Source organism: Sciurus carolinensis, chromosome 4 (assembly GCF_902686445.1).
Source record: "Sciurus carolinensis chromosome 4, mSciCar1.2, whole genome shotgun sequence".
NCBI lineage: Eukaryota > Metazoa > Chordata > Mammalia > Rodentia > Sciuridae > Sciurus > Sciurus carolinensis.
Window position 1 is genome coordinate 36,761,879 of NC_062216.1, and position 12,347 is coordinate 36,774,225.

A 12,347-nucleotide genomic window follows, 5' to 3' on the forward strand; every position below is an offset into this window, starting at 1 on the left:
TTAAGAGATGATGGGCTAGTTTTGCTATCCAAAAACAAGGCAAACACTTCTTTCTTCCTGCCTGTGGTGAGCTCTAGGTCAGATAGGAAGCAGACACAGCCTACTCAGGATACTGTGCCCCTAAGTGATGAGACCTCAAGCCGTGGAGGAGAAAACCTCACGTGGCGGGGTGCAAGTGTCCCCAATTGGCTTCCATTCTTTTCACTGTTCCTCTTACTTTTTTTTCCCTCTTGCTATTCATATTCCAGAAGAGCAGTCTTTGAATTTTACGAGGTGCCCTAGATACTGTCCTGCTCACCACACCCCTGTGCTCTCTTGTATTCCATGCCAAGCCCCAGTGTAGGGAAATCTGGGTCATTACTGAAGCATGTGGTAAGGGGACCTCCTTGTCCCACACAAAGGAGATCTGGGAATTGCCCTGCACCCAACATAGCTGTACATCTTCAGCTCTGAGAGGGGTAAGGCCTGGACCAGAAGTGGAGCTTTGGGGACATGGATGATTCCAGGCTGTGCAGAGGACTGCTCTCTCTTCTTCAGGTCACAGCTCACGGCAGGTCATAGGTCACAGGACGAGACACACTTACGGGTATCTTTATTCAACTGGAAATGTGATAAGGTGCAGATTGGGCCAGCAAAAGTACACACGGTCCCATCTGCAAGTTGGCAGTTAGGATTTGATCAAATGTGAAGTGAAGTTTGTGTCAGGTCTTTAAAATAAATTTAATAATGTAGATTTGGCTTTAATTCAGCTTTAAAAAGTATGAGTTTATTAAATAAGAAGGGGATGTTTTTCATTTCATTTGTTAATGTATTTCTTAATGTAAAATTTAAAGAGCAATAATGTCAATGTCTATAAAGTTAAAAAAATACTTAAAACATTTTTCTACAGATCTTTTACAAATTCATTTTCTGGTACCAGTTGGGTGGAACCTGACCATGTTGGTTTGCCTTTGAGCTTCTTTTGTATTTATGAGCTGATACTAGGCTTTGCTTTTAGGCATAATAAGGGAAAGGACATGGGCCCCCAGTGTGTGCCAGTAAGGCTCAAAGAACAATTCACAACTCATCCTCCATACCATGCTCATCCCAAGCCCTTCTTGACTGCGACTTTGTTGCTTGGACTCTATTCTTATTTTTCTACTTCTGCTGAAATATACATGCATAATACTTACCATCTTCAACACACATTTTGTGGCGTTAAGTACATTTGCATCATTGTGCAACAGTCAGCCCCAGCCATCTCCAGAACTTCCCAACGGGATGTTCTGTAATCATCCTATATGAACTCCCCATCCCTGGAACCTGGTAGGGCTCTTTCTCCTTTGCATCTCTGAATTTGATTACTCTGGGCTCCGCATGGAAGTGGACTCATGCAACATTTGTCCTTTTGTGACCAGTTTATTTCACCTAGAAGAGTGACTTGCAGGTTCATCCATGTTGTAGCAATGTCGGAATTTTCTTCCTTTTGAAGGCTGAATAATGTTCCATTTTATACCACTGTGTGTATGTGTGTGTGTGTGTGTGTGTGAGTTGCTGGGGATGGAACCCAGGGTCTCACTGCATACTAGGCAAGCATTCTATCACTGAGCTACATTAAGCCCTATACCACTTTTTCTTGATCCATTTATCCATCAGTGGACATTTGGCTAGTTTTCACCTTTTCTAGACTCCATTCTTGATCCCTACTGAATGCCACAGCTGCTGAGCACACTCCAGCTAGCCTGGGTTTTACTTTCTTCTTTCTTTTTCTAAACCAAGCTTATGGATACTGTGTCTTTCAGCTTCCTAACTTAGCAGTACACGTAGTGTTAGTGTTACTAACTGGCAGCATCTCTGCATATCACTGGGATTTAGCCTGTTTAGTTATATAATATGACCATGGTTCACGGGTGACCTGAAGGATCTAGAAAGGATTCAGATTTTTAAAATGCTCCTTATCCTCTTAGAACTTGATTAGTATTTCACGGGGCAAGATTTACAATGTGCTCAGAGAGGTCCAGCAGGCCTGTTTTAACCTTAAAATATTTTCCAAATTTACTTGACAATAAACTCTCTTTTCAAGTCACATCTGTTACCAAGTCTTGGACAAGCATTCCCTGCAGCACATCTTTGGGAGGTGCACAGATAAATGCTAACCGTGTGACCACAATCAAGGTGTACACGTGGGGGTCCACAAGAGGAGAGAGTGTCTTCCGGGAAAGACTGTAAAGTGCTGGAATTTTCTGATGTTCTAACTGGGACTTGGGACCCAAAATCATACCTTTCAAATGTGCCTCAGGGACAAAACCTTGGTCATCTACCTTTCTGAGCTGCCTTAGAGGACATACATATGTGAATGTGGATATATGGGTGCAGATATTCATCTTGTAAGAGGTTCCCCACCTCACAAGCCTGTGAAAGCCCGGGTCTTCCAGGGGCTGGCTCTTTATCAGATGTCCTCTGTTTCATAACCTGGGCCACACAACCACCTAACAGCAAGGTATATATGTGTATGTCTTTATTTTCTGGGTTACTCAGTGTATTTGTAAAATTAAACTGCTAAATTTTTTTTTTTTTTTTTTTTTTGCAATTTGTGTTTCAGGAAGAAGCATAAGCATAAATTACTCTCAGATTCAGGACTCGGATTTTTATTCAACAAATATTTGAATCACAAAGTTCCATGCTTATGTAAATGCATTTATGCCTTTTTGCATGCTTAAGTCGTGTTACTGCATCAAAGCCATGCTTTGCCAGAGAAAAGGCCAGGGGCAATTTGGTTTCAGTTTCAACAGAATGTACTTGAAAATTCCAATTTGATGAATCTAATGCACTAATGGAAGTTGCCAGTACTGTATCCGTGAGCTTCCATGTATCCAGGGTGATGTGTGTTTGGAAGGTCCTGTACTGACATTTCATCTTCTGTGGGCTACATGTTCAAGGATCATCTCTATTACATTTATATGCTTACATTTATTTATTTATTTATTTTTACTCAAATCCACCTTTAAAAAAAAAAAAAAACTTCAGTAGTTCAGTTTTTTTCTGATCTATTTTATCCTATAGTTTTCAGTCGGTGTGGACTTTTCATTGAGGTAGGGAATCTATATACAGCAAAAATGTTTACAGATATTTAGACCATTAATTAATGTTCCATATATTAGTGATCCAAATTCAAATATTAAGGATTCCTTTACTAGTAACAAAATACCTGAGATATCAAATTAAAAAAATAATTTTTTTTTGGCTCACAAAATTTAGAGGTTTCCAAAATGTGGTTATTTTTTAAATAAGAAAAATAAAAACCATAACTCTTTAAAAAAAACATTTGATCAACTCAAATTGAAGACTAAATTCCCTTTATTCAACCATTAGCTCTATTTAGAAACACAATGAAATACATTCCCTTCAATACTTAATTTCACCTGTAAATTTGGTATTTTAATTTTTAAAATTTATTATTTTTATCAAGGAGTTTATGATTTTAATTACTTTAAGTATACATTTAGCAAAATTAAATGAATCCAGAACATTAGCATCTATCACCACCATCCATCTCCACAACTTTCTCCACCTCGTAAGATTCATACTTTCTACTCAACTCCCCGCAGCCACTTCCCGAGTCCTAACAAATGTCATTCTACTCTTGAGTCTCTTGATTTTGACTATTTGAGTCTTCATATATGTGGAATTATACATGATTAGTCTTTTTTTTTTTTTTTTTCTTTTTTTGACTAGGATTGAACCTAGAGACACGTAGCCACTGAGCCACATCCCCAACCCTTTTTATTATTATTTTTTTTTATTTTGGGACAGGGTCTCACTAAGTTGCTTAAGGCCTTGCTAAGTTGCTGAGGCTGGTCTTGATCTTGTAATCCTCCTGTTGCAGCCTACCAAGTCACTGGGATTGCATGCTTGTGTATTTGTCTTTTTGTGACTGATTCATTTCACTTAGCATAATGTCCTCAGGGCTCATCCATGTTGTAGCATGTATCAGAATTTCCTTCCTTTTGAAGGCTGAATGATATTCCATCGTATGTATGTACTGCATTTTATTTATCATCCATCCATTGATGAACACTTGGATTGCTTCCACATTTTAGGTATTGTGAATAATGCAGTTAGGAACATTGGTGTATAAATATATTTTTGATATTTTGCTTTCATTTTTGGGAGTAAATATCCAGAAGTAGAATTGCTAGATCATCTAGTAACTCTATTTTTAATTTTTGAGCAATCACAGCACAGTTTTCCCTGGCTGCTCTACTATCTTGCATTCCTTCTGTCCACGTCCAAGGGCCTGGTTTTCCCACATCACTGCCAGGCTTGTTGTTTTCTGTGTTGTTGATAGTAGCCATCCTAATGGGCGTGAGGTGGTGCTTTATTATAGTTTTAATCTGCACTTCTCTAATAATAAATGATGCTGAGCATTTTTCATGTGCTTTTTGGCCATTTGTGTATCTTCTTTGAAGAAATATCTTCTCAAGTTCTTTGCCCATTTTGGAATTGGATTATTTGCATATTTATTGCTGTTGCTGAGCTTTAGGCCTCCTCTCTATAGTCTGGATATCCATCATTTATGTTTACGATTTGCAAATATTTTCTCCCCTTCTGTGTCTTGCCTTTTTTCTGTTTCTGGTGAAAAGTGATGCACACAATTTCAAAATTTTCATTAAGTTCAATTCATCTGTTTTTTCTTCTGTTCTTAAAAGTTATACTCTTAGTATGTTTAATTTTTAAAAAGCAGTTGCTGTATCTGGGAAGCCTTCAATCCAAGTCTTCCCCAGTGTTTAACAGGCCCTACTTAATCACTCCCAGGTATTGCTAGCCACTGGAGCAATAATTATGAATAAAATAAGCACAAGGAGCAACAATGCCTAGAACAAACTCTTACTTTTGTGGAGTTCACATTTTTATATCTCTTAAATTCACTCAACTGTTACAAGCGTCATAAAGTTTTAAGTGAAGAGAATTTCAAAGTCAAAGTTCTTACACCTTTGGATTTAAGATTACAACTCGAAAATCAATTATACAATTGAATTAGAATCACAACGCTCATCATTAGTGTTGCTAATATGTCTGATATCTAAATATCAAATATACAAAAATTGTCCTTAAGCCTGATTAAATTATATTATTCTATAAAACCAATTTGCTTTATCATTTCTTTATTTAATGCTCAACTTTCCTGATAGTGAATACTGAGGTTGCAAAACTGAGCTTGCTTGATGGACAGCCAAACGTCCCAGATACAGGATTGGCTCAGGTAGACCAAGAGAGGTGAAACTGGGACTAAGGACGTAGAGGTTACGTATGACCAAAGTGAATCTTTTCCACATCGGAGATGGACACAGCGAGCTTAATTTTGACAGTGGCCACAAGTGTCCATTCTCTTCAGATACGACTCATTTCACAATATACTGCTTGCCAGATCAAAGCCTTCTATTTTAAATTACCTGATTAGATGAATGAATTACCTAACTGCCCCTCCTCTCCTACTTTACCTTCTGATGTGATTTAGCAAACCCAGCATATGACTGTCGGATTCTCCCGTCTCAGGTCGCTTGGCCGTGGCCACTGGATGATATGGCTCCTCTACCAGCTCTGCTTTCAGAGGTGGCTAAATGGAGCTGTAGCCCTCCTCCCCAAATATCCATCAGCCCACCCCCAGTTTCTCATATGAACAAGTTAATATTTTTGTAGTTGCAAGTCAAATGTGATTCATACTTTCTGGAAAATTCCTAGCTGATTCCTTCCTTCAAACAGACCCCCTTCCCTAAGCCCCTTCTGTATAGAAATCCTAAAACTATTGTTTTTTCTTTGGTTCACATTACACTTAAAGACTAGAGTACAAACCTCTAACATGGCCTGCAAGTCCTTGCATGATCTGACTCTCCCCTCCTTCATGATCTCATCACACGCCTCTCTTTCACTCCAATTCCAGCCACATTGGCCTTCTTTCACTTCTTCCAACAGTAGCTAAAACTCTTTCTACCTCAGGGCTTTTGCATGGGCTGTTCCCATGTTTGCAAACATCATTTCACCCACTCTTTGCTTAGGTAGTTCCTTATGCTGTAGGTCTCAGCCCAACTGTAATTTCCCAGAGGTTATTTTTTCTTCATAAAATTTATTGTATCTCTCAACACCCATCACAGTGCTAGCTAGCGTATACAAGAGAGTCAATAATTATTTGCTCAGTGAATGAATATCACAGTTGCCAAAGCTATCACCATTAACCTTAAATCAAACTATTAATAGCCATTCATATAACCACTTTTGGTTCATGGGAGGTACTAACTGTCAAATAGAGATATCTAAAGGTCAGTATCTTCTGCACTCATTAATGCAATTATTTTTATTATCCTTTTGGTTCTTTACACATTTAGCCTATAACTTCTAAAGCTGTAGTCTTTATGCTCTTAGAAGTTCTCTTACATTAAAGGAGACTTTTAGCAAAATGTGGCTTTTGGAGAACTATCCTAACTTTAAAATAAAATGTCACTGAGCATTAGCTAATTGGTTTACAGTTAATAAATACTGATTAGTGTAAATATAAGATCCATAAGAGACTTAGTGGTCATTTATTTACCCCTGGTATCCCAAGAGATAGATTATACTGGCCGCAGATTACAGAGGGCAGCCTTGACATACTGAAGGATGGGAGCTCTAGTTCTAGATTCTATAATGCCTCTGCCTGGTTTTCTAAGAATCTTGTTCCCTCCCAAAGAATTCAAGCCTTGGAATAGCACCAGATTGTGCTAGAACTTCCTGAATCTTAACCATTTAAAATCCGCTGGCTTTAGCACAGCATCAGCCTACAAAGCATATCCCTAGATTTATATCCTTGTCCCTGCACCTTGGCACCTGTGAATGTGACACAACAGCATAAAAAAGATTTTGAACGTTGCATTGTCACAGATGAAAAGAATACTCTAACCTGAAATAAAATACAACGTTAAAAGGGAAATCATTTACTTTTGTTGTTGTCCATAGCACGAAAGCATTTTTTGCAAAGCCAAATGGGGGCGTTTTGGAGAAGATGGCAGTAGCGGAGCGTGGTGGGGGTTCGCGGCGGTGTGACCGGGCGCCTTTAACTCGGCGTGACCTGGGCGTCCGGGGCCCAGAGCCCCGGCCCGGGCGGCGCATCGCCCCCTCCTCCCCTCGCGCGCCGCGCGCATTGTTGTCCTATACCGATTGGTTGTTGGACCAGAAACAGCTGTGCAGACCGTGCGGTGCACAGGGGCTGTGGACCCGGGTACAGCCCAGGCGGCTGGCAGTGACTTACACCGGGGATCCTGGGGGAGAGAGGAAGAAGCCGAGGCCACGGGCACTGCGCTTTCCAGGCGGCGTGAACCAAGGCCTCCGCGTTTGCCGCGGTCGGAGGAGCTCGCGCTGGCGCCCCCTCCCTCTGGCTCTGGCTTACTTCGGGGTTGGCGCAGGTGGGCAAGGCAGGGCACCGCAGCTCTTCTGTTCCCACGAAGCCTCGCTCTCCCTGCGAGCGGGAGGGACCATCCTGAAAATATGTAAATATCCTAGCGCTGTCTTAGGCTGGGGCACCAGCCAAGGTCCCCGCGCCGCCGCAGGGTGTTTTACATGAAAATGAGAAGCCTGACAGGATCTGTGCTTAACTCGGGGCAGCTTGGTGATTAGCATGAGACTGGGCGGCTGTCCTGCTTCCTGCCCTTCAATAACCGCTCTGCGTGCTCGCTTCTGAGCCGCGGTGCCAACGCGCGGGGTCGATCGGCGGGCTCGGCATCCTTGGCAGCCATGGCTCCCGTCGCCGCCTGGGCCAGTAAGTAGGAGCATGCCTGTGGAGGGGGGCACATGCGTGTCGCCGCGCACACCCACCCACCCACTCACCCACACCCACACGCGCGCACACCACCCCGAGCCTCGGAAGGAGGAAGATTGACGAGGCGCCGCAGTCGCCGGGACAACTGGGCTCTTCCTGGATTCCGCAGGAGCCCGCCTGCCTTGCCGCAGCTGCTGTCTGCAGAGCCTGCCGCGATCCCCGTGCTCACGCGCCCCCCGTTCGAGCCACGGTAATGAAGACTGCCTCCCAAAGACTGCAGGGGAGGCAGAGCCAGCCTACGCCGGGGACTGCGGGCCGCACGGCGGATAGGCCCGGGGGGACACGACTCGGACACTGTCATCCCCACGCCTCGCGCTGAGTCGCCGGGTGCGGCGGGGCTTCCCGGGAGCCCGCGCCCGGGTCAGCCTCGGAGGCCTGGGCTTCCTCGTTTGTTTGGGTCTTTTGTGCCGTGGCTCACAGTTGGCTAAGCACTCCTGCGCTGAATCGGGCCATTGTCTGCGCTCCCATTGCTTTCACGCTGCAAGTCTCGGCGCCCCCACCCCGCCCGCCCCCTCCCCGCCTCCTCCTGGCCAGGGAGCCTCCTAACGTGCCTTTCCCCCCAGGAATCTGGAAGCTATAAGCCGGGCGGATTGCAAATGAAGTGTAATGCATTGTGGGACGTGTGTAAAATCGGAGCCTTCGCCGTGGGGGTGTGGGGGGGTGTGGGGAGGGCCGGACCCGCCGCTGGCGGTGTAGACGCCGACGAGGAGGGGCTGGGAAAATGTGCGCAGAGTCCGCCCGGGTCGTGCCCGCCTTAGACGGATGAAGCAGCGCGCTGCGCCCCGGCGCTGAGGCCCCGAGGATCGGGGCAGCAGGTCGCCCTCCCCACCATGAAGAAGACCCGGAGCACAACATTGCGGCGAGCCTGGCCTAGCTCGGATTTCTCGGACCGGGCCTCGGACCGCATGAGGTCCCGCAGCGAGAAGGACTACCGCCTGCACAAGCGCTTCCCCGCGGCCTTCGCGCCCCAGGCTTCGCGGGGCTACATGACATCAGGTTGGTAACCGCGTTTCTGCCCCCGGGCCGGGTTCGCGGGGCGTGCTCAGTGCGCGGCCGCCGGGGTCCTTCCAGCAGAGGACCGGCGGTGATGGATGCGATAAGTTATGGGGAAAGCAGGGAAAAATTAGCTCACATCCACCATTTTGTACCTCCGTAGGATCCACAGCAGGCCCTCTCAATATGGGGTTTGGGAGCTATTAGTTAGGTAAAATCAGGGAGGGGGTACGAGCCGGGCGTTTTGGTTGCAGGGAGATAAATGACTGCAAGCTCCGGCGCTGCAGCCTCCTTGAGCTTTGTGAAAGAGCTTGCGTCCAGTGTTGTCCGCAGGACCAGGCTGGCTTGCTCCTGCATTGTGGCCAGTTCCCTTAGTGGGTATTTAAACGGCCCCTTTTTCTTCAAAGGGAACAGGTTCGCTGCGCCGTTCTGGATGGTTCGAGTCGGGGGAGAGCTCTGCATACATACGTCTCAGGCTTCTCCGAATTGCACGCAGGGAACTATGTTGGAGCTCATTGAGTGCATTCTGTGGGGTAATGGTGTGTATGCGGATTGAATACTCACATGATTCTGCGTGGATTTAACATATGTTGCTTTGAATTGGGTTGCATGGAAAGAATGGAGGCACTATCATGTATTTGCATGTCAGACAGGAGGACAAACAAAACGGTAAATGGAAGTGAAGCCTTCAAAATAGGTTTCATCTTAAAATGCCATGCGTTAAAAGCATTTCTGAATGAGCTGGTTCTTTGGAAATAGGATGGAATGGCTTTGGTTTGTGATTTGGGAACCCAGGAATGATATACTTGAGATGCTGAAGGAGGAAAATCCTGGAAATCTTTCTTTGCTCTCTCCTTACTTGTTGTTAACCACTTGTATGTAATGTTGTGTAAGACACCAATTTTTATTTATTTTTCATGTTGAAAAGAATTAATTTGCTTCTAAACACAGTGCAATGGAAAAAATCAGGATTTTATTTTAAACCACATACTATACCATCCTAAGCCTTGTCTTAAGTGGGAAGATTGTTTTAAGCTTGTGGTTGATACTTATAGTCCAGCTTTACTATCTTTCTCCTAAAACAGCAAGTCCTTTTAAACTGGGATCAGTATCTCATGCTTTAAAAATGTCTTGTGACCACATTTCCATGCATATAAAACCTAAATAAATAACTATCTTTTTTATTGCAAAATCAGGCTACATAAGGATGTTGTAGTACTTTTGGCAATAAGACCCCCATGATTTTCTCTTTCATGAAAAGCCAAATTTGTAAAGGAAGTAACAACTACAGTTTATACTTCAGTAATTTGAAAGTCACTGCTGTGGTTGCTGTATTCTTCAGACTTGTGGCAGAAAAAAATTGAAATACACCTAGATCCAAATCTAACCTCAAAACACAAACGTATATAAACCCTAGACTGTTCAGATAATCCTGGCTTTCATATTCTTAGTGTTTGAATGTCTTCATTCCACATTTAGCAGGCCCCTCTTTTCTGCCTGTCCTAAGGAAAGATTTAATTGTGAAGGTACAGGAGGGCAGGTGGCCCTAATTTCTTCAACAAACCTTCAAGACTCCAAAAATCTCAGGCTCATTCCGTGGAGACTATTTTTTATCTATTTTGGCATTGCTTCATTATTATCATCACATTGATACTTTTTGCAAAAGAACTTCTTTGCTATTGCCAGGACTACAAGACATTTTTGAGGGCAGGAGGAAAGAAACTTTTAATTTGATAGGATTTCATTTCTTGACCTGCAGCAGGTAAGATGGTCTTATGGTGATAAGGAAAGGTAGCCTGTTTCAGGTTGGTGGTGTTTTGCCCAGATTGTTCAGTTACAGATCACAAGAAGAGCTGTGTCATTCATTCAGCATTTTATGGAGTGCCTCCTAAGGGCAGAATGTCTTTCTGATTCTCATGGGTTATAGAGTTGGGTAAGATGGAATTTCTGCCCAGGGAGGGAGAGCTGTTATTTATTCTTTTATTTTAAATGTTAACTAATGCATGGAATAAAAAGCAGGTGTTGGTGCTAATGGGAAGAAACAGTAAATATTAAGACAGACACCTACAGTGAACATTGAGAGTAGGTAAAGTCTTTGCTCCTATGCAACTTTTTGGCAGGGTGAGGGGGAGTTGAGAGAGGGAGAGTCTTATCTATTTCCTTTCCAAATATGGCTCCTTTAACATGAGAGTGCTGATAGAAACAGATGCTATATTGAAACTCTTTGAGATCATTTGTAAGAAGTTCTCTTCCCTTTAGGAAATGTAAAGGAAATCCACTTGTATCCAGTCAGTTGCTCTGGCTACAAACAGGATTTGCCACATAAAATAGAAATAGAAAAGGAAGTAGCTTAGATACACGTGTGACTTTTCACATTTCTTTTTTCTATTTGTCCAGTCCTTTGCTTTAATTACTACTCATCATATTTCATTTTTAGTAAAAAGAGTTTTTGGTGTGGGTAAATTACTTGGGTTCAAAGGACAAGATATGCCTCCTTAGATATGTACTAAATAACTTAAAATAGCTTCAGCTATGAGACTATTTTTAGAACTCCCCCAGCAAATATTCTTGAAAAATAAGGGATTGTTTTTTTTTAAACTTTGGGAAATTAGGGATCCCTAGAAATTTTTAGAAGTAGATGTTACTGGCGGTCCTTTTGGTCTAGCATACTTATTGAGCACACAGTGGGTGCTTCAAGCAGAATCGTAGGCTTCTGTGATGGCTTTCTAATGAGGCAGCACCATTTCTAACCGGTAACAAGTAATTACCAGTGTGGAACGTGATTTATAGCAGTGGATTTGACATTTAGCCTTGGCCTTTCGTATCTCTTCAAGATAACCACATTTAAGAGGTTAGATTAGGCACACATAAAACTGAGTAGGTTTTGCAAAAGGACAGTTTTGGAAGATTCTGAAACTTTTAATCTTGAACACCATGGTTTCTATGACTGTTTTAAACTCCCAGTTCATACTACCCAGTCTAAAGTAATCCTAAGAATTCACAGGCCTCCTAGCAACCAGGAAGTTCACAGGCCAGGAGATGGGTTCATTGTTCCCCTTGCATATTAATTTCCCATTGGTAGTTTCTGAGCAGAAGGGGGAAAATCATGCCTTTTGTTCAAATCAAGACAAATAATAAAATGCACTGGGCATTATCTGAAGAAGAAAGGGTGTTGAATAAAACTGGATGTGGGATCATCCTTTTGCATGTTCTAAAACTAGAACTTGTGATATTGTCTAGAGATAGAAAACTCCCCTTGAAGAAGGCAATCTGTATAATGTTGAATATTTCATATATGCAAGCATGCTCATGTACTGCTGTGAAATGGTTTTGAAGGCCCCAAACCTGTTGTGGATGAAGCCATTAGAACCTTCTCTGTTACAACTGTGTGAACTATGACCTCTTTGTCCAAATGGTGCTAACTTTGAATTTCCTTCACTCTCTCTCTTTTAGCAGCATTGGGGATGAGTGCGACTTCATATTCTGTATATAGTACCACCAAAGTTTAGGGATCATTCTTATTGAT

General features: G+C 43.0%; 1 protein-coding gene across 1 annotated transcript in view; it reads left to right on the forward strand.

The window, feature by feature from the left end:
- The first annotated feature begins 7,163 nt into the window (after positions 1-7,163).
- The window catches only part of Stox2 (storkhead box 2), a 104,304-nt gene continuing 99,120 nt past the window's right edge, over positions 7,164-12,347 (forward strand). The window contains 1 exon segment of the mRNA XM_047549986.1: positions 7,164-8,824. Within this exon segment, the coding sequence (XP_047405942.1) occupies positions 8,659-8,824 (166 nt within the window). The 5' untranslated portion in view covers positions 7,164-8,658.